At 37.1% G+C, this 23655-nt stretch overlaps 1 protein-coding gene across 3 annotated transcripts in view; it reads right to left on the bottom strand.

The window, feature by feature from the left end:
- Window positions 1-3859: 3859 nt before the first annotated feature.
- Window positions 3860-23655, bottom strand: part of Esp (Epidermal stripes and patches) — a 34802-nt gene continuing 15006 nt past the window's right edge. For 2 of the 3 annotated variants that reach the window (XM_083110296.1, XM_083110295.1), the window contains exons 2-13: window positions 17827-17968; window positions 16924-17159; window positions 14701-14896; window positions 12315-12535; window positions 11785-11962; window positions 10645-10812; window positions 9626-9787; window positions 9223-9363; window positions 8150-8295; window positions 7124-7297; window positions 6144-6297; window positions 3860-4973 (exon numbers count right to left, since the gene is read on the bottom strand). In XM_083110296.1, coding sequence (XP_082966422.1) covers window positions 4954-4973; window positions 6144-6297; window positions 7124-7297; window positions 8150-8295; window positions 9223-9363; window positions 9626-9787; window positions 10645-10812; window positions 11785-11962; window positions 12315-12535; window positions 14701-14896; window positions 16924-17159; window positions 17827-17944 — 1914 coding nt within the window. In that variant the 5' untranslated portion in view covers window positions 17945-17968 and the 3' untranslated portion in view covers window positions 3860-4953. Of the gene's footprint in view, window positions 4974-6143; window positions 6298-7123; window positions 7298-8149; window positions 8296-9222; window positions 9364-9625; window positions 9788-10644; window positions 10813-11784; window positions 11963-12314; window positions 12536-14700; window positions 14897-16923; window positions 17160-17826; window positions 17969-22429; window positions 22546-23655 lie in introns of those variants that run through there. The other variant, XM_083110297.1, reaches the window with a different exon arrangement.

The raw sequence follows: 23655 nt of genomic DNA, 5'->3' as shown, positions 1-23655 counted from the left end.
CAATTGTGTGTTCTCCATGGTGCACTTTCAGATGACCCTGTTCAGCAACACACTGCCTCCTGACTGTCTGCGTGCTCCAGCCTGTTTGCTGGACATATAAAGAGTTTATGACGTTAGGCCTGTGACCTCAGTCAATCCCTGTGTTGTGTTGTTGAGGTAAGTTTCCCACCAGACGCCAAAGCGGACATTTCATTCGCACCAACCCAATAGTTTGCAGACTGGAACTCGTGAGCTGTTGCTATTGGGGTTGTGTTCTTAAATTATGTGAAACGTGCAAATAGCCCCAGTTCTAATAATATTATTCGATGATTGATTGGAAGTCAACAGAGATATACATTTTTAATACTCTTGACTTCGATCATTTCAAGTAGTTACATTGTGCAGATTTATCTAGTTATTCAGAAATTAAACCAACTTAAATACAAGCAAACCAAATAAATATACAGTGAGAAATACAAGCATTGTCCATGACTTTTTTCATTAATTTTTCTCTTGCATCCTACGTGTTTAAGGAATGTACTTTTACGTATGCTGGTGCAACTATTGTCAGCAGTTTGTTTGAGGTATTTTTCACTTCTTGAGGCTTTTATTAAGTAAAACAAAGTAAATAAGAATGATGATGGCCAATTTTGCTTAATAATACTTAGCGAGAGAGGGCGAACTGCGCGCACATAACTTTGAACGGTTACAGTGAAATTATTTATTTACTTACAAAGCTCTTTTTCTTAGTGGAAATACTACATACATTTAAGATTACATTGTTGGGAACAGATTTTCAAAATAAGTAAAAATTACAGAGTTATAAAGAAAAAATGAAAGTGATGCAAAGCGTACCTACCATTGCCCACCCATGCGGGCAATAGTAGCTACGCAAAAAAATACACGTTGACAATGGTGTAGAATACCATGTCTATTTTTCTGAACAAAAATCACATTTATAATTGACTGCGCTGTCTGCATCACTGCAATCTGCATGTACCCACACCGAGCAACTCCCTATCCCGACAAAATTCCCCTCAAAATAGACACACGTTCTGAGTACCATTGAATTGAGGAAAGGAATTACAGTCAACTGAACTGTCATCTTGATACAACTCTGCATCTGAAATGCTATCTTGGTCTGGAGTCTGTGATGGAAGCAGACAGCTTCAGTATTGATGCTCCCTTCCGTCTTCCTGTCACATCTTTACCCTGAAACCTGCTTCACTGAAACAGTGAAATATGCTTAGAACAAACAGTTTTAAAACATGTGGGGGTAATGGTACTCACTGCGTACGATTATCCCACCTGCACGTCACCATCATTCTACCTAACTCGTGTGAACAAAAACAGGAACAACTGAGGCAAACTACGTTGCAATTTAAACTAAAGGTACCAACGTAGTGGATAGAGTGAGAATTCCTATTATAGCCATACTGAATTTCAACTTACCTGCAGTTATCCTCCGACAAAATCTTATAAGAAAAATGACAAAAACACAAAAAGCTTCACCAACGTGAAACACTTCCGCCGACATCGACCAAACTGCTCGTGCAAGTTCAGACAAGCTTCTGCTAGCTAACGATGCGTCCATTATGATCAAGGGGTGGCTCTCAACATTCATGCGTGACATTACCCGCCGCGTACTACCCTCTCTCATACAGTACATCCCACTCTACTTCATCCCGTACTGTAAATAAGAATTGTCAATGCAGATATACACGTGATGGGGTTCCAGCAACTTCTCGTAATGACTTTTGTAATGAACCTGTTTGCGGACTGCAAATCGAGGTCCCTTTTCGACTGATTTTCTGCGTAGAAACATTTGTAGCATTTATAAACCGAGCAGGAACAGATTTCTTTGGGCTACATTTCATCGTTTTGCTGTCATTTTAAACAGTTTTTACTTCCTTAATCAACAGAGGTAATTAGTTCCAAACTGCAGTACAGTGGTTTGAATTCTTTTGAATAGGGAGATAATGTAGACAAAAAAAAGTTTTGTGTTTATCTAAAAATGAGATTTTTTCAACGGCTGCATCTTATTTAAAGTGGGATCCATGAGTATTACCGTGTAAATTGTCCATCACCATGTTCGTGCACTTTATTTGACCCAATAACAGCTTCAAGAATTAAAAGAAAACTCAAAACAAGCTGTTGACAACTTCTGCACCAGCATACATAAAAATCCACAGGATGCGAGAGAAAAATTAATAGTCATGGACAATTTGCACGGTAATACTCATGGATCCCACTGTACAAGGGGTACAATTCGTACCGAAGGATTTTGGGGTACCCCTGTATAGCGCCGTTGCTCCTCTGTTGCTTCTCTCGAGTAACCTGTGATTTTGAGAAATTTTGTAGATATTATTCAGAATGCTTCACCATCTCTCAGCCACAATTGATTACGCAAAAGAAAGATGAACTATGAAACCATAATGTTAGTTTGGTACAGCCATAGGCAAGTAGGTAAATGGATGATATTCAGCAAACTTACCCACAATTCATTGCGCGAAATCAAGCTCCGCCGCCATATTTCGGGCAAACACATCAGCTCCTGCGTTGAAAACATGGCTGGTAAGCATTGTGCGCATATGGTCTTTGACGAAATGATTCAAGGTATCTTTATCATATGAGGAAAGTGTATGTTTAAAATATAGCGAAATTTCTCGCTTTAGAAGGCTTCTCATGCGCTTTCCTTAACACGTGCGAACAGTGGCAGTTGGAAGGGGCGAATTTCAGTCGGGTATCTCACGGAAAATCAATTGTAGCCTATACTTGACTGTTTTATGTAACCAATATATAGTACTGACTTCCATGTTCTAGAGATTAGAGTATAGTTTTACAAAATTAGTGGTTCGGGTTGGAATATATGGTTATTATTGTATGTCGTTAACATGCATCCTCCTATTGTCATCTGAACCATCAGGTGAGATGAGTAAAGTGAACAAGTAAACAAAGAACTATTGTCTCAAGGGGTCTGGGGTTCGATCCCCCTTTAGAGGCCTATTGCACAGTGGTTCGGATCCTAATTTAAACTATAGGTCCAGTTTTAATTAATCTACCATGGGCATCAAATGGACTTAATCAAAATTTGAAGCCTCCCCGATATCGTAGTGATAGCGTCGTCGCCTTGTAATCAGGGATCCCGGGTTCGATTCCCGGTGGAGGCATATAGTGGTTCTGATCCAACTTTAAACTGTATGTCCAGTCCCGATTAGCTTTACTGTGCATAAAGTGGACTTAAAAACACCAACTCAATCAATCAATCAAACTTTGAAAAAATATTCTCGAGCCTGTTAAACTTGGTGATAAAATACAGAACGTTTAAGTCTTCAAAAATATTAGGCATAATAATACGTATATCCAAAACCTGGCAGTTGGTAGGGCTATAACCCCTATCGCTCTCCCCAAGGATCCGCGCCTGCGTGCGAATCTGTTTGCCCGGCTTCATGCTGTTTCTTCCCAAAGTGCATTGCGTGATGACGTCAAGTCAAATATCATCGATTGTGCACCGTTATTTAAAATTCTATTTCCTGTGTTGTTTTAAAGTATGGGGTTCTGTTGATGTGAATCAGATGTTGTCCTGTATTTATTAACGTTATTATTTCAATTTATGATCACATTGTGGAACAATGACAGAATGAAAATGGTGATGGACAATTCGCATATTTCTTTTGCCGTTGGGTATACGAGAAGTGTGCGCCTCTTTCGGATATTTCACGAACTACAAAAAACTACCACGGATTGGATAAATGATTAAGGCAAGTTCACGTATATTCATATCCTTCTCAGTATTTCTTACCCACGCAAAATATTAATAGAACATGGCAACTAAATACCACTAGAAGAAAGGGCAATAAAATCAAACGTCAATATTTTTAATAGCATTCTATTTTCTATAATTTATATTTTAACAATATCATTCATTCATATATACAATGAGGTACATTCAACAGATATAGGTTTTATATACAAATACTTATATTTAGCTTACAGTCTCTCTCAAAGAAGGAATACACTCACGCCATTTAAAGTATCTAAGTTGCATATTGTTTACAAATATATATAATGATCATAATCAGTGGTGTAAGAACAGATATTTACAAATTCCTTGATAAATATATCTACAACTGGTAACTTTTCTGTCTAGTGCTGGCAACATTCAGGATGCCACTCTTTATTTCAGTCTCCACACTCTTCGTGTTAGTTGGACGAAACAGTGAATTATACACTCTTTCAAATAATGCAAGTTATGTCCTACCGAGGTAAAAATCCCCACTGTGTATGTCTGAGTGCAAACCCAAAGATTTTACACCACTGTTTATGAATAAATACACATAGTTTAGTTCATAAATAATATCATCACAGAATGTTTTATATATAATAATAATAATAATACTGTACGTACAGAACAGGAAAATGGCACTTAAACATAACTCTGCCTAACTAAGCTGCTCTAGTTTGAATAGGCCTATGTTTCAAAAACATTATTTTCAAGACAATTCTATCGATAGAAGCTGAGTTCCAACTCAGTTCGGACCTAAAACACTCGAATCTGAAACACACTGAAACTCTTCCATTAAAAAAAAAAACTCGCATTCGCATAGCTGAACTGAAACTATGGCGTTAACTACATGTTCTTGAAAGTTCGCTTATTCGTCAGTACATACATAACATGTGTGTTTATATATATTACTGTGTACATTATTTGCCACGAAAGTTGTGTTTAAAGTCGCATGACCTACGAGTAATGTCAGATTCCGTCAGGAAATGCATTTCCTTTTTTCTTGAGTCTGTGGAATGGTTGCACAGAATATCACTAGTTAACACAGAGGGTATATGCAACACTAGTGACACCAAGTGGTCAATATGCTGCAACACTCAACACGAACCAACCAAGGTGCCTTTGCACATGTATCCTGTACTAACAGCTGTTTCAGTGTCTTCAAATCTTCATTCGAACTTTGGATGAAATCAAGCTGTGCTTGCTCGTTCTGAAAAGAATAAAGAATAGAAAATTGTAAAATAATTGAAGTAAATACTTACAAATAATTTATTTCACTTATCTTTAACCAAGTATTTATAAATTCGTGCCAACATTTTTCAAGAGTAACTGCGATATGTAAATGTGATATTTTCACAGATGTTAAAATGTTTAAGATCTAATCAGAAATTTTGCATATACATAGTATATACATTTGTGTTTCATACTCTGTGAATATATTTTGAATGCTTTCTACACACGTGATAAATAATAGCACATTTTGAGAATTGAAGGCTAAAATTTAGACTATTGGCTAATGTCTCTCTCAATACAATCTGATCTCGATGAATTTGTTCTTGAAATTTAAATCTGCCGTTGTTATATAAAATCACTGAGGAAAATCACTAACTTTTTCACTTAATGAAACTTAACGAAACAAACTTAAAATCGCGAAGTTTTTCAATTAATGGAGACAGTTACATTGTCTCATTTTGATTTGTTACCACACTCAGCTTAACTTTGAGAAGCAGGCTAACATTTAGGCTGTCAGAAGGATCCAAGAGAACTAAAAATGAAATTAGTATTGAAATAGAGGCCAAATTTATTATATTCTACCTGAAATTCTGAAATGACCATTTTATTTTGTAACCAAAATGAAAAGAAATGCTGCAAGGAAATAAGGGTACAAGTTGATATTTTGAGAAAGGAGCTAGAAATGTTTGAATTGGGAAATATTTGCTTCTTGAACAGTGGCATAAAATGACCAGAGTTAAAATTTGACTTCGAAATTTACTTGTGCAGAAAGAAAATACACTAGAGCGTACAACCATTAGAAGCCGAGCAAAATTAAGTTTTCCGACAGAGCAAAACGTGGAAAGTTGTCAATTGCAGGCGTTTATAAATGAATGCCTCAGTTTAATTCTTGTAATCTGAAATTAAAGTTTATGAAGTTTCATAAATGAGGAACCATCAACAAGTAGATACGGCGAGAATTTGAATAGACACGCATTAAGAACAAATAGTAATGGACTCTCAAGGATAATGCAGAAACAGGAAACCAAAGACTAGGTGGAAGGAAACAAAGGAATTAGAAGTTGAAAGACAAGAAAGATCTGTGGATAGAGCACGAAGGTGGCCAAACCAGCGCGATATTTCGTAGAGGTTTGAGTAATGTACCAACCTTTCAGCTGTTCTTCGAGATCCTCGTAACTGTAGCAGATAACAAGACCCTGTGGGTGGACTCCTTCGAAGGTTGCTACGACGCTGGATTTCAGGTTATAAAACAACAATGTCTGCTTCCTCACTGCAAAGTCCTTGCACAGAGAATCAACGACCTAGAGAAAAGAGAAAATGTAGGAATAAAATTGTGCTGAAGCAGTCTTGAAGGTTTATGTTTTGTTGTCTGTTACGGTATGGATACTGGTCAAGTTTTCAACATCTTTTCACAGTGAGTGATGAAATAGAATGCACCAGACATTACATTTCTGCTACCCCTCTTATCGGAAGTTAACACTTAATTTACTTTCTTGTATTTGTATGTGCATCTTAAAAGTGGCATATCTAAGATGGATTGGTGGAGGTCATGCATGTTTTTGACCAGCCATTCTTACAAAATGACCGTTAAATGCAGGAAAAATGGCAAATAGAACCACCCACTAAAGATAGAAGATTCCACCCCCTCCTTTGCTGTCATATCCCCCTAAAGAAAATTCTGGTAATGTCACTGCATCTGAATATAATTCATTGCAACATAATTGTGTGTTCTTTTGCTTTATGAATAACGGATCAGTAATTAAAATTATAATTCCTAGCCGGCCCGGCCCCTATGATGTGGTATGAAATGCTAGAAGTTTGAATCCTAGATTGTGTCGTTGCATTTCTAATCAACCTGTTTCAATTAATTCTTCCTCGCCGTTGCCATTAACCTAGACAAAAGAGCAACGCATATTAATAATCTTAGCTCCCAACATGCTGAAAATGACACCACTGTGTACTCTCTCTTGCTACTGTAGCATGTATATAGCAGTTGGTATTTCTTTCTTGCAATTTTTTTAACGTTGCTCTAGTTGTTTTTTACATCAAAGTATCATGCATAATTCTAAATGGTTATAGAGAGTTGTGTTAGATTATACTGTCGTAAAATACGACATCCGTTCTTACCTTCGCTGCCGTGAAATCTGCACCATAGATGTGTGAGCAGTCGATAACAACAGGTATTGTGCTGAGACCTTGCTTAGTTCCTGACTTGGACACCAGGTTTCGCACGTAGTCGACAGCTGGGAAGATGAGGCATCTGTCGGGGGTGAGCATGAGGTAGGAAATTCCACTGGGTGTCTGAAAAGAGTGAAATTATACTTCGCAGTTATTCAGCCTGCATTAAACTACACAATAACAGTTCGATTTTTATATAAAAAAAATATGGCTGTTCATTTGTTTTAGCCAGTTGGGACGATTAGGGAGGCAGTTGCCCCCACTTTTTGCTCCTCTTATGCCACGTCTACAAAGAGAAAAACTGTCCTTGCCACTCGAGGTAGTTTTGGCACCAAATCGCCGTTTTTGCTAAACTGGCTGAATGCAAGGTTTAGTCCGGGACTATTGAATTAACATGGTTAGGTGATTTTATGTAAGATAAGTCAGTGGCGTACCAGAATGTAGCCTCAAAATAGGGAGATGTGCTATTTATTTTAGCAGTCATCTTTTCCTGCAGGCAGGAAAACAGGGTCAGAAAAATGAGCCCATCAAACTATAGTCACCAAGGGTGCACACAGGATTTTTTCAGGCGGGAGGAGAAGTGCTCAAAGTGGGGGATCGTTGTCCTCCCCCCAGTTAAGAAAAATCTCACAAAGCATCCTCCCACTAGGATAATTTGCATTGCATTTTCGCCATGTTGATCAATACAGGAATCCTTCCACCTTTCCCCAAACTGGTAGGAATTTCCACTTCAAACGCTGGGAGAAGACTAAGATTTCTTATGTTACCCTTCAGTCATAAGAACTCATACTGTACCTTTCTTTATTATTTTATTACAAATCATAAAATTGAAATACAGTTGAAAGAACCGTTGCGTTGTTGTCAAGTTCAGACTTAACTCTACTATTTATATAGAAAACGGTGAACATCTTTCGTTGGCTATTACAAAGTACTCTATGTGGTGAATTACTAAACATACTTTACAAAAACGCTTACCTGTAGTTGTTCCACTGAGAGTTTGGGCCTTGCGGCTTGATGAAGGATGAACACAATGTTGATGCATATTCCGATTAGAATTCCGATCTCCAAACTTATGACAAGGCAACAGACGAAGGTAGCGAGGCCAGGGATTAGATCAACCTCTGAAATGGAAACAAAAGAATGATGCAATGGAAAACGATAGACATTTATTCAAATTCAATTACAACATTGGTCTTAGTGAACAGTTATGTAAGTTGTTGACAGGAAATCAGCTCTAACAAATCGTTTAAGGAAATCAATCATCACAAATGAAAATCTTCTAATAACAATACAAATTTCGGTAAAAGTTCGATATATCGGAGACACAGTTCAAGGTGCCATTATGCTTTTTACACGGAAACAAAGACAATTTTTCACATACAGAGTGATCTTTTTGATTCCTTTCTTCGCTTCCGGAACACACGTTATGGCGGGCACATTTTGACTCAAGTTGAGGGTATGCAGTGTTTCCAACCTTCTTCGCCGAAAAATACCTACTATCGTGTTCGTCACGTGTGAAAATTGTACATTATGCACGGGTAGCTGACGGATAGCCCCACGAACCATTTCCGATAAGGTTAGGTTAAGTTTGGTTCGGTTAGGCAAGCATAGTGATAAAGGGGTTGGTAACACTGACAGGGGCTTACGTCATCAAACGTACGCAGCATGCAGTTCACGTATAGCGAAAGCAATGGCATTTGTGCCTCGGTGAGTTATTTCTCTTGAAAAGTACATGATTTCCCGGTCAAATATATTCCCACGATGAAAGAAAATATCTCGACGAATGTTGGAAAGCTTGCAGAAACTCATTTCCATAAGTAGTTTCTTGTGTAGAAATGAAGAAATGTGTCTCCGATATACCGAACTTTTACCCAAATTTCAAGTTGATAAAGTGTAAGTGAATTAACTACAATGAAATGTTTCATAAGTCATCAGACTAATATGAAGAGTAGAATGTGCATGTTTCAAAGTTGATCATTTTTCAACTGAATACTATTTCGGATTATACACTGTGTATATTATTTCTTAAATGTTTGCCTGCTACTTACTCTTCGACCTCCACATCGGCTTCACTACTCGAACTTCTACCATGAAAACTACAGCTGCGATGATGATCCCAGCTAGAGTGGCCTTCGGGATGAAGAAGAAGCATGGGGTCAGGAAGAGGAGAGACAGAATAACCAGCAAACCTGGAATAATAATATAAAATGTGTAACATTAGTGATGTATATGATAGTCCAAAATCTCAATTCAAATTAAGAGTCAGATAAGAGTTCATCAGCTATTTGCCCAATCTCTCAAGAGCAACAAACACGTGGTTTGTTTAAAGTGCAAGGACTAACAACTTTGTTTAAAAAATACTACTACTATGTACGCTGCAGTGTACATTTCCAATATGTCTGGAACTTGAAGGAGCTAGAAAGATTGCAAGATAAAAGTGTGCTAACTTACCAGTGTAAATTCCACCAAATGGAGTCCTAACTCCGCTAGCATTGTTGACTGCGCCTCTGCTAAGGGAGCCGGTACCGGGGAAGGCTTGCATGAAGGAGTTGCCAATGTTGCAAAGTCCTATGGCGAGAAGTTCCTGTGTGGCGTCTACAGGTTTCCCTGCGGCTGGAGAACAAGATAAGTACAGATAACGAAATGAACCATGAACATTTCCTCAGAATACGTTTATTTGTATTCTATCGCTTACTGCGTATTTACATATTCTAAGTAGAGAGTAGATACGGAAATCTGTACTGCAGTGTTGCACTGTGCAAATATAAAAAAATGTCACAACTAAACATGCATGAAATTGCTTTAAAAAATGCTCATAACAAAACTCATTTATAGTTTCCCACTTAGGTAACGTCAATGTATTTAACAACTGGGTTTCATGTGCTGAGGTGTTTTAACATCTACGTAATGCAACATTGTAATTTCGCTGATATGTTTCCTTGAAGTTTTTTTTAGCCTGCATTACGTCAAAAGCATAGAGATTTGTTGTCTGTAAGGTGTCGTAATTTTGTAATTGATAATTCAAAAGTAGAAACGTTTGTTTTGATGTAATGTTATTCAAATAACTTACTAATCTGGTTAAATTACCTTTATAAATACACTATGATAAATATGTATTGCATGCATTTCTGGACAAAAAATCCTGGACTTTGATTATTTATTTTCTATCAGTCACAATCGAATAAAGAATGCGATAATTTGCCTATTTCTCTCTTCCGAAATTAATATATGGAAAATATATATATATATCCATTCTGATTTGAGCTATTAAATTCCTAATGCGATGATGACGTGACGTGGCCATGAAATTGACTTTAAAATGTCCCAATTGACGAGGCTTCTTAACTCGGAAAACTCGGTGTATTTAATACGGTTTTCATCTTATAAGCGACCAAAATTTGGGTTATGTCACTTGTGGGTCATTCTGCATTATCACTGTTGTGTTGAATTAGCAGTTTAGGAGTACTTACCAAATGCTTTGCACAGAGCTATGTTCTCCATGAGAGCTACCAATGGGGTAACAATGATGCCTGATCCCATCTCTGACAGCATGTCCACAAAGCCAAGAGTTACATTGTTGTGGTCAACATAGCTGAATGGTGGGGGCTTGACGTCCGGTAGTCCGCCGGGCAGAAAACCTGAAAAATGTACGAGAATACCAATCAGAAAACTCAAACGAATATACAATTACTTCATCAGGCAAATCCAATAATAATAATTTTCCTGGTATTTGATATTGAAGATGCCCAGTTTTGTAATTAAATATATTGAACCAGTGGCACATCGAAAATGGAAAGGAACATCAATTTGGGTGCGTTTATAAGTCTCCCACAATTCTTGGTTGTAACCATCAACATGTTCTGGTTTTTGCTCGTAGGTAATGACACGAAATATATATAAATTAATTGTTTATTAATTGAAATAATACTTATATTGTGATATCGAACCCCTTGTACACCCAACGGTGAAAGAAATAGTAGGCGAATTGTCCACCACCATTTTAATTCGGTCTGTATTATACATTGTGATGACAATGAATTGAAATAATGACGTCAATAAGCAGAGAACAATGCCTGCTTCGTACAGTGGGATCCATGAGTATTAACGTGCGAATTGTCCATGACTATTTTCATTAATATTTCTATTACATCCTATGCGTTTTTAAGCAATGGATTATTATGTATGCTGGTGCAGAAGTTGTCAACAGCTTGTTTTGAGTTTTATTTTAATTCTTGAAGCTCTTATTGGGTCAAATATGGTGCACGAACATGGTGATGGACAATTTGCACGGTAATACTTATGGATCCCACTGTACAACATAGTTTCATTCCTTAAAACAACACAGGATGTAGAATAAAAAAAAGTAATTAAATAGCGGTGGACAATTTGCCTACTATTATCTTTGCCGTTGACTGTACTTCAGACTAAGGAACAAAAATCTCATTTTTTTCAGCTCTGAAAAATCTTGGGTATAGTTCCCGCGTACATTGCATGTCCCAAGCCACACACCCTCCTAAGTCAGACACTGGAGGGTCGTCTGTGAGATGTGCTTATACGTACTGAGCAATACACTGACAAAGAAATTTTCAAACCTAAACGTTCATACTCACCAGTGAGCTTAAATGGAGCAATATTGTTTTCTGAGATGGCGTAAGCAAAGCCTGCGCATGCTATCACCAATATGGCGTTTCTTGCAGTGGCTATCAGCCAGAGGGTTTTGTTGATGATCTTGTGGCACATAGACTGGAGCGAGGGGTCTTTGGGACCAACTTGAATCCTGGACAAGAGCTGCAAAAAGAGAAGAGCTGATAAACACGAAGTTTCAAATGCAAATACTTGCAATAAGTTATAACAAAACTGTACCATCGTTAAAATCTTAAACGTTTTTCTGTGTGGCAACTGTATAATTATTTTGTATATTGTTCAAACCTAATTGCTTTGTAATTGAGAAGCTATTTGCTAAAATTTCAGTACTTAGTAATTATTCCTGCAGATCTAAGCTTAACAGTTTTAACACAAGAGGGTGCGGTGCGTGAGACAAAATACGTAGATATCTGCTATCACTGGAAAATCATGTGTCTAAACAATCTGTGAAAAGCAAAACACAGGCCAGATTGGAAACACACCCGCTATCACTTACCCTCATTAGCAGAAGAATTACGATGCAGCTGCAGCCTAGCACTGCATCCCATAACCTTGTGTTGTGGACTTGTTTTATAATTCCCGACCAAATCTCCATGAAGCTACTCCCAGAGACGCTAATTCCTAGAATATCCTTAACTTGTGACGTCACAATGACCAGAGCTGCTGCCGAAGTGAAACCGGAAGCAACTGGCCCTGATATGAAGTCGATTAGGAATCCTTAAAAGAAAGAAGGAAAGAAAATAAGGTTAAAATACAATATTTTCCGTCCTTGTCTTCAAACCTTTCATCCACAAATGGGTGCTTCCATAACAATAAACAGATGAATAAGAGTTGTCGTTATACCCCTAGGTCAGGCTTGCACTGCAAATGTTGAAATGTAGCAGTCGCCATGCTTTCCATTATATATCTGTGCTACCTCTGGTCTACATTCAGTCGCCTCAGTGGCTGGTGTGCTGGACAAACCACACGGTTCTTGGTTCGAGTCCTGGAATGGGCGTATTCCTTGGTGGGTGGCCCTTCATTAATTTCATCTAATCATCATTCATCTTCATCGTCGCGATTAGTATAAAGCTTCTGCCCGAACGACCTTTATGAATTCCACAGTTATCAGCAAAATAAAGCTCCTATTTACTTAATGTTTGGATTTGGACTAAAATTGTTTTTCTTACACGAGTAATACTATGGGATACCATAGGATAGGTTAGATTTTCGAAACACTTGGTCAAAATAACTTTTAAAAAGATCATGGCGCAATGTCATATCTAGCCAGGAAAACACAGTGAAGTGATGACCTTCACTCGACAGTTTTTACTGCAAGAACACTGAACAAAGAGTTTTCCTCAGTCAAACTACCTAATCTTTCTGGCACAGAACATTTCAGATCCTTCAAGCATTGTTCGACGAAGACAGCTCATAAGCAGTACGTATTCAGAAAGGAAATGGTTTAAGAAAAATGCTTCAGCAAATGTAAAGTAAAACATTATTCATAGTGCCATTCAAACGCTTCCTATCTGTTGAAAACTACCACAAAAGAAAAATGAAAGACATTTACGACTCGCAGAAGGTTTGCCAACAGCGATTTAACTAGTTAGGATCGGTCACAGTTGATAGTTCCTAACCAGCTCGTAGCTTTTGTCCCACAACTAGATTTTTATCTTTTTGCTACTCGTGCTACAGTTGCGTAACTGTTGTAAGTGACGAAGTGGCAATTTTCGAACGTCCCTTTTTAAGGTTAAAGCACTAACAACGATATATTTAGAATATTTCTGCCCCGTGTTCACAGCACACACGTGTCATGGAGAATCAACTGGTTTAATCCGATACAAATAAACATCAAGTGAGTCACTTAAGGTTACAGAGATCGACGGGTAGCCAAATTAACGTTTCGAAAAGAAAGAGGTAAAAGAGTTACATCCTACTCCCACTTCATGCACTATTACGTAAGTGTATGCGTCAAATGTCTATAATGTTCAAGATCTTTGCTAACGTCAAGATAAGTTTAAACGAGTCGTTTCTTTTGCTGCTCGATCGAAATCCTGTTTTGTTCGCAGAGACAAGGTACATTGGTCGCGTACTTTTCCTTGAACAATCTTAAATTAGTACCATTTGGAATATTTATATTTTTAATATGTAATTCTAGGAGATAAATCTTCCCCCTTCTAGTTAGTACTGCTTTGAATATGATAGTAGCATACTGTTCTTTTTTCCTAAATTTGGAAAATCGAGACAATGAGACCAAGTAATTCGAGACTTGTCGAGATTATAGTCAGACAGACCTTTGATATATTTTTTAGATAAATCAGATTTTTTTAATGATACGTACAAAGTTAATCAGTATCAATTTTAAACCTGTACCGTGTAGCTGAGTATGTATTCTCGATAAAATTCCGTCTTTCGATGGCTCGTAGCGTCTGAACGAGCTGTCAAACAGGTAACCAGTACTAATGTTTCTACCTTGGTAACCCACACAGCGTGAAAGTTTGTGCGATGAAACACTGTGTATGTGTATATTGCATATTTCGAGACCAAGAAGATATCTAGTTTTGCCTTTCGAGAACGAGGAATATTTATTAATCGAGAGAGACCGAAAATGAGCCAGGCATTTTCCACTAGAGACCGAGACTTTGCTAAGGCTCGTCTCAACAGTATCTCTAATTTGTAGTAAAGAAAAAAAATATATTGTCACTAATTTGTACCTTTAGCTTCTGGCCCGTGCTTATATGTTTGAAAAAGTCGCTCACTAGCGACACAAGTGGAAAGATTTGGAATTACTCTTGGCGAAGCTCTCTCGGAACATATTCAGTGATCAATAGTATCACGAGCTCTAGGTTTAAGAGGATGGGATTCTACCGTATAAGTAACTGTACTTAAGGTGTACTTACCTAAACCTAATACTCCCATTATCACCATAATTGCCCCCGTCATGAAGCATAACAAAATGGCGAAATCCACTCCATAGTCCTTTATGGTTTGGTGTGTGAGAAGAGCTACGATGGCTGTGGGTCCCATAGGAACATCTTTGCAGCTGCCGAAGAACATGTAGAGGATGCAACCAAAGAACGAGCTGTACAAGCCATACTGGGGAAATAAAGAACAACTATTTTAACAACTTATGGAATAAAAGTTTGCACATTGTGTTTGACAATATGAAATTGGTAATTTCCAAACGAGATATTAAAAAACTTTAATAAAATATTGAGTTGTTCGAGTTTACAATCGATTTTATTAATCATATCCACCTGCTTTTACGTCATTCGAAAATTTTCGTACACAAAAAATATCCGACGGGCCCACCTGTACAAATTTCACCTTGACCTAAAATTGACAACGAAGTTCAGCAGCGAGCCAGTCCAAAGCCTCTGTAGTATCACGAAGGTCCCGGTCAGTCTGATTTAACTTCATCAGAAATAAACTAATATTTCAGCTTTAAAAAGTGTAAAAATGTAAAGACAGTTACAATGTAATTCGATATAGAAACGAACCTTACTAATTATATATAAAGTCTTTACTGAATGTGAGAATATATAAGTGTAATGATTAATTTGATTGAATAACTAGCCATCTCGAAGAGCGTTCCAAATACACATTTTGCACACTTTTCCCCCTCGATTGATTGATTTGATTTCTTTTACTTCGATTTTTGTGCCAATTTTTGCTAATTTGCGAAGATGGGGATGAGTTATGATATGATGAAATCGGGACCCCTGGCGCCGTAGCGCGATGTGCTAACCACTCCATCCTCGAGATTTCAATCCATAGTAATCTATGGACGTTATTGCATATGAAAATATAGAAATATGGACATTCAAAATAAACTATAATACTTGAAAAATTAACGCCACGCAAATAATTTCTAGCAACAGGATATGTGAAGATTGATATTGTATTTCTATTTTCTTAAACCATAATTTTGTTCATTACTGTAGAAACATGCAGAAAAGAGAATTGGCTGTTAACTTCTTACCCTTTATCTGAGAAAGTAACTAAATTACAGCAGTTGCATTTACTCGTTTCAACAAGTAATTAATTAGTCACAGTTATCAGTTACTTCCAAAAGTGTAATTGTTACTTGTAAACAATAGTTCCTGGTTCTGTTTTTGTTCTAATGTAGGGATGATAAACAGGAACGAGGTACTGTATTTAGCAACTTAATTGTTTATAAGTACCGGGTGGCCAGAATTAAAGTTACCCAACTCAGAGCCCTCTGTAGCCTGTTTGAGGCATCGTAGAACTCTGAAATTTGTTGAATCCACTATGCAGACCATGGGGAAGAGGATGACGATAAAAAATAGTTAAATTAAATTTTCCGCCACCAGGTTGAAATGTGGCGCAATACTTCCATGATGGGTTGAAATAATGACGTAAACTGCTCCAATTGGTTATGGATTTGCCTTTACCTTGCAATCTTGCAATAAACGAGAGATTATTTTCTCGCAACTTCCAGCCACTAACAAATGTCTTTCTAATTAATAACTACGCTAAATCACTTAACGTGATTATTTGTACAACCCATCATGAAAGTACAGCACCACATTTCAATCTGGTGGCGGAAAATTTAACTTTTTTTTTTTATCGCCATCCTCTTCTCCATGGTCTGCATAGTGGATTCACCAAATTTCAGAGTTCTACGATGCCTCAAACAGGCTACAGAGGACTCTGAGTTGGGTAACTTTAATTCTAGCCACCCGCTACTATACATTGTCTATATTTTTTCTGTTTCCAATATTTTCTATTGTAATTGTGGTGTTCAAAAAGTGTCAACTACGGTACAATATTATATTACGTACTTTGATAAGAGTTGGTGACGAAGTAGTGCGAGACTCCAGATTCGAATCCTGGAAATTGCATGGATGTAGATTCTGCCATTGTGTTTGTCTCATCATCCATTTCATGAGTTCGTCATTCATCCTCGCCGTCGCGATTAACTCAATAGGTAGGAAAGCAAGGCAAAAAATCAAAACAGAGATAGGCAAGAGTTTAATATTGATACCCTCATTCATTAAAGTGATTTTTATATATATATATATATATATATATATATATATATATATATATATATATACGTATGTGTATTACTTTTACAGCCAAGAATTACATATGCTTACCTGAGGTTCCAGGCCTGCTATGAGAGAATAGGCCAAACTCTGAGGTATCACCGTGAGGCCCACTGTCAGCCCTGCCACCAAATCACCCACCGCGTCCGATGAGTTGTATTTCGGCAACCAGTTGAGGATGGGAATCCTCTTGTACAGAACCTTCTTTGTGCAACATTTCCTCATCTTATCCTGAGCCATATTCTTGAACTTTTCCTTCTTGTCTGAACTCGAAGACTTACCATTAACTGAGGAGAAAAATCACACACTAAATTCAAGTTGAGCCCATGGCCGTCGCCAAAATGACAATAATAATCATCACCTTCGTTATGATTATTATACAATAATATAAACAAACCACTTTATTCCAAATTTTATTATATCCTTGAGGCGATTTTTATACTTGATCCACCATTAAGCGAATACCCAACACAACTATTTTTCACTTTTTATTTTCATTTTTATGCAGTTCATGTAATACTGAAATCCATAGTAAGTTTTACACACCTTGTTCAAGTAAAAGCTTTAAAATCTGGGCAGAAATTTTTAAAGTCTGTGTTGTTTGATTTTTAACAAAACTCTAATTTTTGGACTTTTGGAAACTGTGGAACTGTAAAAACGTGACCTGGTTCTTGTATTTTACACACAACTTTTGCGATCTAACGCAATTTTTACTTTGATCATTCTTGTCGAATACTAACTAACTGAACATTATTTCTGTAATTAACCATAAACATACAAGCTTTCTGTTTTCTACGGTGCACAGTGATTTGAATCTCACTTCAAACTGTAGGCCCAGTCCTGATTAGCCTCTCTGAACACAAAAGCGGGCTTAAAGCAAACGTTGACCACGCTAGTAATAATAGAGATATACGAGGGTAAGTCAACAATTTTAAACTTCATGTATGAACTTACTATTGTAGCCTGACGCATCATGCCTTTTATCATCGAGATCTGATTCAGTCGTGTAGCTAACACCGTCCATGTACGATGCTAGCGTGAGTTCACTAGTGTTGCGGTTGTCTTCCTTCATATTTTCAGTCTTTCAGTTTCTGATCTGCAAGTAGAATAAAACGAAAGATTAGCTGAGCTGCATGATACATTAGAATAGACATTCAGAATGACAGATACATAACAATCAATTAATCTAAAAGAGAACTTAACCTTAATTAGTCGTTTGGTAATTAATTATTCTACTTGTTTGCGAATACAGCATGCGGTACATTAAAAACAACAATTTTTCGTAAGTGTCAACGTTTTCTTCGTATTCGAAAGCTCAATCAAGGAATGGTTTGCTACAATTTGCCGTTAATTTTGTCTTAATCTTAGCTAGACACAAAATGTAGCTTTCATTGTGATTATTCAATTTCGAACCCAGGATTCCTGGTTCCCCAGCACGTCACGCTAATCCCTACACCATGGAGGGCGGCATGGCGGTTGTGTTATTGTAATTAATAAGTGAATATTACTATTATTTATTTGGAATTACCACCTATGAGTATAATTAAAAGGTGACAGGTAATTGTTTTCAGTGCATTTCAAATCCATTGCTTTCAATTTACGCACAGACATCTGCTGTAGTTCCTAGCCTAAAAAAAGAATTAATTTTTTTACTTAGCGTCGTTTTATGACACTTACGGATAATCGTGACGATGAGGATGGTGATGATATAATGAAATCGATGAACGGACACTCACAAAGAAACACGCATGCTAATCAAGGGATTCCAGGTTCGATACCCGGTGGTGGTGCAGATGCCACTTTAAACTGTGGGGCAAGTCCCGATTAGTCTTGCTGTGCTTAAATTAGACTCAAAATGAAGCAAATAAAGTCCAGTCCGCCGTAAGCACTGTTCTATTTATTAGTTCTGTATATATTCCTTGATGCTTTCTTCTGATTCGGAACATGCTTCAACCACATCTTTGTCACTTTTCCCTATCCTTAACCAACATGTACCTTTTCATTCAACAACCAATGCTTTTCTGTATAGTATCCTAATCCACAATACTCCATAAAAATATAGTGTAATCAGTATTCTGTCACTGTTTAAAAATGATGATTTAGCGTTCCGTTATGGTAACACTTCTCATCAACGTGTCACTTTGATGCACTGAAACATTCTACACGGACATTTTTAGAGTATACAATAAAGTCTGGCAACAGTGGATTTCCGCTAGTTTGAATGAAAGGTGTTTTAATGACATCTGACAATTGAACGTCGGGGTATTAGATACGGTTAAACATATGTTTTGCTCTTTCGAGAAAGTGACAATGTATAAGTAGTTTTATCTTCACTTGAAGGTCATACGTAACTTTCAATGTCTATTTAATGTTGTCTTGACTCAATGTGGAATCTTTACAGGTGGGTCTGTCCAGGATATTTAAGGAACACTATGACGTCACGTGAAGAGGTCCTTGACTTTCGGAAGGTTAATAATAGTTCGATAGTTTTAAATATTTTATACAATTAATTCACAACATATGAGTAATGTACGTTAAATTGTCCTCGAAATCCTAAAATTAGAAAATGGCACTCGAGAAAAGTATTTTTTTACAATTTTTTAGGCCTTCACTAACTCAGGTCACACGAAAATTACACAAAACTGTCGGACAAGGTCATTTGCATGAATTCAACTTGTGTGTTCGAAAAATAAATCTGTAGTTTATAATCTTGAAGAAAATATTGTATAGCTGTCATGGGAAGATGCGTTTCATACACAAGTCATATTTTATAGTCTAGTAATTCTTCAAAATAATGCAACTGTAAAATTGACTCAAATAATGACAGCCATAGTTGATTTATTATTTCAACTTGGTAATTTTGACTGGGCTATTGCTCAAAAGGTGAGATTTATACATTGTAGGATTTGAATTTCGAATCATCAAATATTCGTATCAGTCTATCTCTGGTTCATACATCCAAACTTAGTAATTCGTGGCGACAACGTTCTTATCATTAGACAAAATAGGCTACACGAAAATGTTATCTTCTGACGTGGATGTAACTAAATTGAAAACATCCATGACAAATTCGATAAGATTCGTAAGCAAATAAAGTTTCTCAACTGTCTCTAGACTAGCGGTCGCCAAACTGTCGACTGCGAGGATATTTTCAATGGCTCGTGAAGTTGTCTGTATGCACTGTAGGTGCTGGTAGCGATCTGGAGGGAAACTTGGCAACGTCGCGTTTTCATTCACCTTCCACCATATGATCGGTCAGTCTCTCGAGAAGGAATGAGAACGATAATGCTCCAATATGTTGGAATCATTCTGTCTCGTGCAACTAATCTGTGACAAAGACAATCATGGACGTACGCAGTTTTTTTTCCAGAGAGGGGAAAGCAAGGTGATTTTTTCCCAGGAGGGGGGCAAGGAGCACTCGCGTACCGATATGAATAAAGAATGTTAGCGTGCTAATTAGCAAAACTGTAAAAGGAAGAAAAATAGGCTCTGTTGTGCCGGCCAAGTGCGTCCATTTGTGTCAATTGTCGGTATCCAGGTAACTAACAGGGTATAAAGATGAATTCTGGGGGATTGATAAAAGTACTAAATATTAGATGACGTCACGTAGAGACCTTGACTTCCTGAAGAAAAATAGCAAAATAGTGTTTTGTTTTAATTAAAAGTTCAATGCAATTAATTTCTCACATATGTATTAACTAAGGTTCAGTTTTCCTTAGAAAAGTTTTACAGAAACAGCAACTATTTTGTAGCAACTTGCAAGGATTCAACCACAAAAAGACAGGCACATCTGCATGTAGTCTACTTTATCTTTAGATTCTGCCACATAGAAAAAGATAAAGGTCACTCCCTAACAATAACTCCTGTTCGTATTTGTGCTCATATATTTGTTGTCTAATAAGTAATGCAAACCTCAGCTTTAAAATCTAATGCAAGTTTTGTATTTCTACAGAAATTTACACGATAGGTATTTTGTCTTCGCGGTTATCCTACTGGTGAAAGTATAGGACGAAAATAACTAAGTTCTACTGTCATCAGACTTTGTAGTACCAAGTGACGAACTCAAATATGCATCATCATAGCCTACATGCGCAAATATGCGCGCAAAGAGACCTTCAACTATGTAGAAACATTTTTAAAACATGTAAGTAAATGTGTCAATCAGATAAACAAGCTTTTGTACCTGTCGTAAGTAAATATAGAATGTTTTTTTTTTTTCATTTGTGACAAGCCGTTATATATCGAGCGCATCGACCAAAGTTGCTCTGTCTCGTTCTCAACTGCAGTAGTAAACCTCGTCTCGAGTCTCGAAAAGTTGGAACAACACGAGACCGAGACTGTCTCGTCTGGGAACTACTGAACGTTACGATGTGTCACTATTTTTCTGAATATCCAGAAGTAATATACAATACAGGGCTCTAAATTGGAAGCGAACTAATCGAAACCACGGAAATATCTTCTGCGGCGAATAGAATTCTATTTTTTTTTTTTTTCAATTCAAGGAAATAGAATGAATGTGTGCATGCGTGCATGTGTTGCTCTCCAAAGTTTCTACAGACTTCTGAGAAGTTTTCGAGCTTAAATTTTCGAGATTATTATACTTTACGGAAGCTGCTTCGTCAACAATAAGTGTTCTTCACCTACGTCACAAACTGCTGAATTGTGGCTTCGAGCAGCCATGATTGAGGCCAGTCCTTGTAAGCATACATTTAGCGGGAGATTTGAATTTTGTTTACGATGGTGCATTGTGCAGTATTCGGTGTTTCAAACAGAAGCTCACGTTATTTCGCGATATTTCCTTGCACGCGACAAACAAAATTCGCCACAAATATGGCGGCTGTGCGCATCATGACGTCACATGAAACCCACCTACAATGCATGTGCAAAATAGAACACAGGTGCCTATATTCCCTACAAAAACAAAGCCGTGTTCGTTCATAGACATGATTGATTTCGAAAAACCAATATTGCTGTAGTGCTAAACTATTGCATGAGCGAAAACAATTTTGGGAAAGCCAGTAAGTATAACATTAAATGCCAAACGATTGCAGAAAGCTGACATATCTGTTATCCACTTGTCATACATTAAAGAAAGTTGATATGATTTCAATATCTTGTTATTGCGTCACAGAAATTTTCAAATATTTTTCGAAGATATATATAGTGTGTGTGTGGGTGCGCGCGCATGTATGTACAAAATTAAAATTCGAATTATTTTGTTGTGCCTCCCCGATGGTGTAGTGGTAGCGTCCTCGCCTTGTAATAAAGGGGTCCCGGGTTCGATTCCCGATGGAGGCACATAGTGGTTCGGATCGCACTTTAAATTGTAGGTCCAGTTCCAATTAGCCTTACTGTGCATAAAGTGGACTTAGAACGCCAACTCAATCAATCAATTATTTTGTTATTTTGTGATAGTGCACGCTTGCTAAAGAATGATATGTTACGAAACTGATAAAATTTAAGAAAATATTTGAAATGTCGATTGAAGGGTCGACAATAGCTATGTATTCAAGTATGTTGATATTAGCTACTAGTGCAAATGCAATATGACGCTTACCAATTCGTACACAACCACGGGGAGAAGACAGTTGACAACTGAGCAAAATGTGCACTTGCCTTTCGATGTCAAGCAATCACATGTCACTAGCAGAGCCAGCGCACTTAACGTGACGCCATTCACTGAACTGAACTAATCCAAGGTTAAGTGCAGCGTACACTTTGTGGTCACGACGTGTTAAACCGTGCAATCCGGTTAAGCGTCGGAAATCCAACCAGCGTTATTAAAAGAAATGTCATATCTAGCTCCGTAAGTGGACACGACTTAATGACACCTCAGTACACGTAAGCGCGTGCGGCATTGTGCAAGTCGTCAATATGCTGACAGCTGAGAGCTTAGTATACAACTTTCGATTTTTTATGGCGTTACAACGATCATCGTACAGTCAATTAAGATCGCAGTCTGCGTTTCCTGATTTTGATTCATACTTTATGATACCGATCGAATATTTGCTTAGAAGGAATATAATGTGTAGGCATGGATGTCGGTGGAAATTTTTGCATGAGGAGCAGGATATTGGTAAAAAGTTGAATAACAACAATAATAATTATTACCACGGTTATAAATGTTATCATTAAATTAAATAGACGCGTATTTACAACAACACTTTATAAATACTCATCTTTATTATTATCCCAATATATTAAGACTAATAAATTCACGCATAAGGCCAATTCTGAGTCCACACTTTGTACTACTAGTATCACATTTATATAGTGTATTATATATGTTGTTTTTATATTATATGTATTTGTATGTTATAATTAATTAATAAATAAATGTGAAAATAAAAACAACTGACGTCCTGGTTTATTTAAAGGCACCAGGACTTAAGCGCACACCCTCGGATATATGCGGGAGGAGGCGGGCTTACTTCGGGGGTTCCCTCTCATTAAAAAAATGTTATTATACAATAATAAATATTATACACTAATAACAATAAGCAAATTTTATTCTAAATTTATTATAATTATTATTTAATTGGGAGATTTTGATACTCGATCCACCATTTACATTTCACATAGTTAGTGTACCGAAATTCATAGTTATTGTATTGTATTTTGTTACAAACCTTTACGCGTCTTGGTCAAAAAAACGCTTTACAAGTTAAAGGAAATTTTACTCATAAAGTTTGTTGCATGATCTCTCACATAAAACTATAATTTTTGGAATTTTAAAAACTGGGGATCCATCTGTTCTTTGGATACAACCTGGTTCCCGTATAA

The sequence above is a fragment of the Lepisma saccharinum genome, chromosome 24 (assembly GCF_977018435.1).
Source record: "Lepisma saccharinum chromosome 24, izLepSacc3.1, whole genome shotgun sequence".
NCBI lineage: Eukaryota > Metazoa > Arthropoda > Insecta > Zygentoma > Lepismatidae > Lepisma > Lepisma saccharinum.
This window is presented reverse-complemented; position numbering and strand designations above follow the sequence as displayed.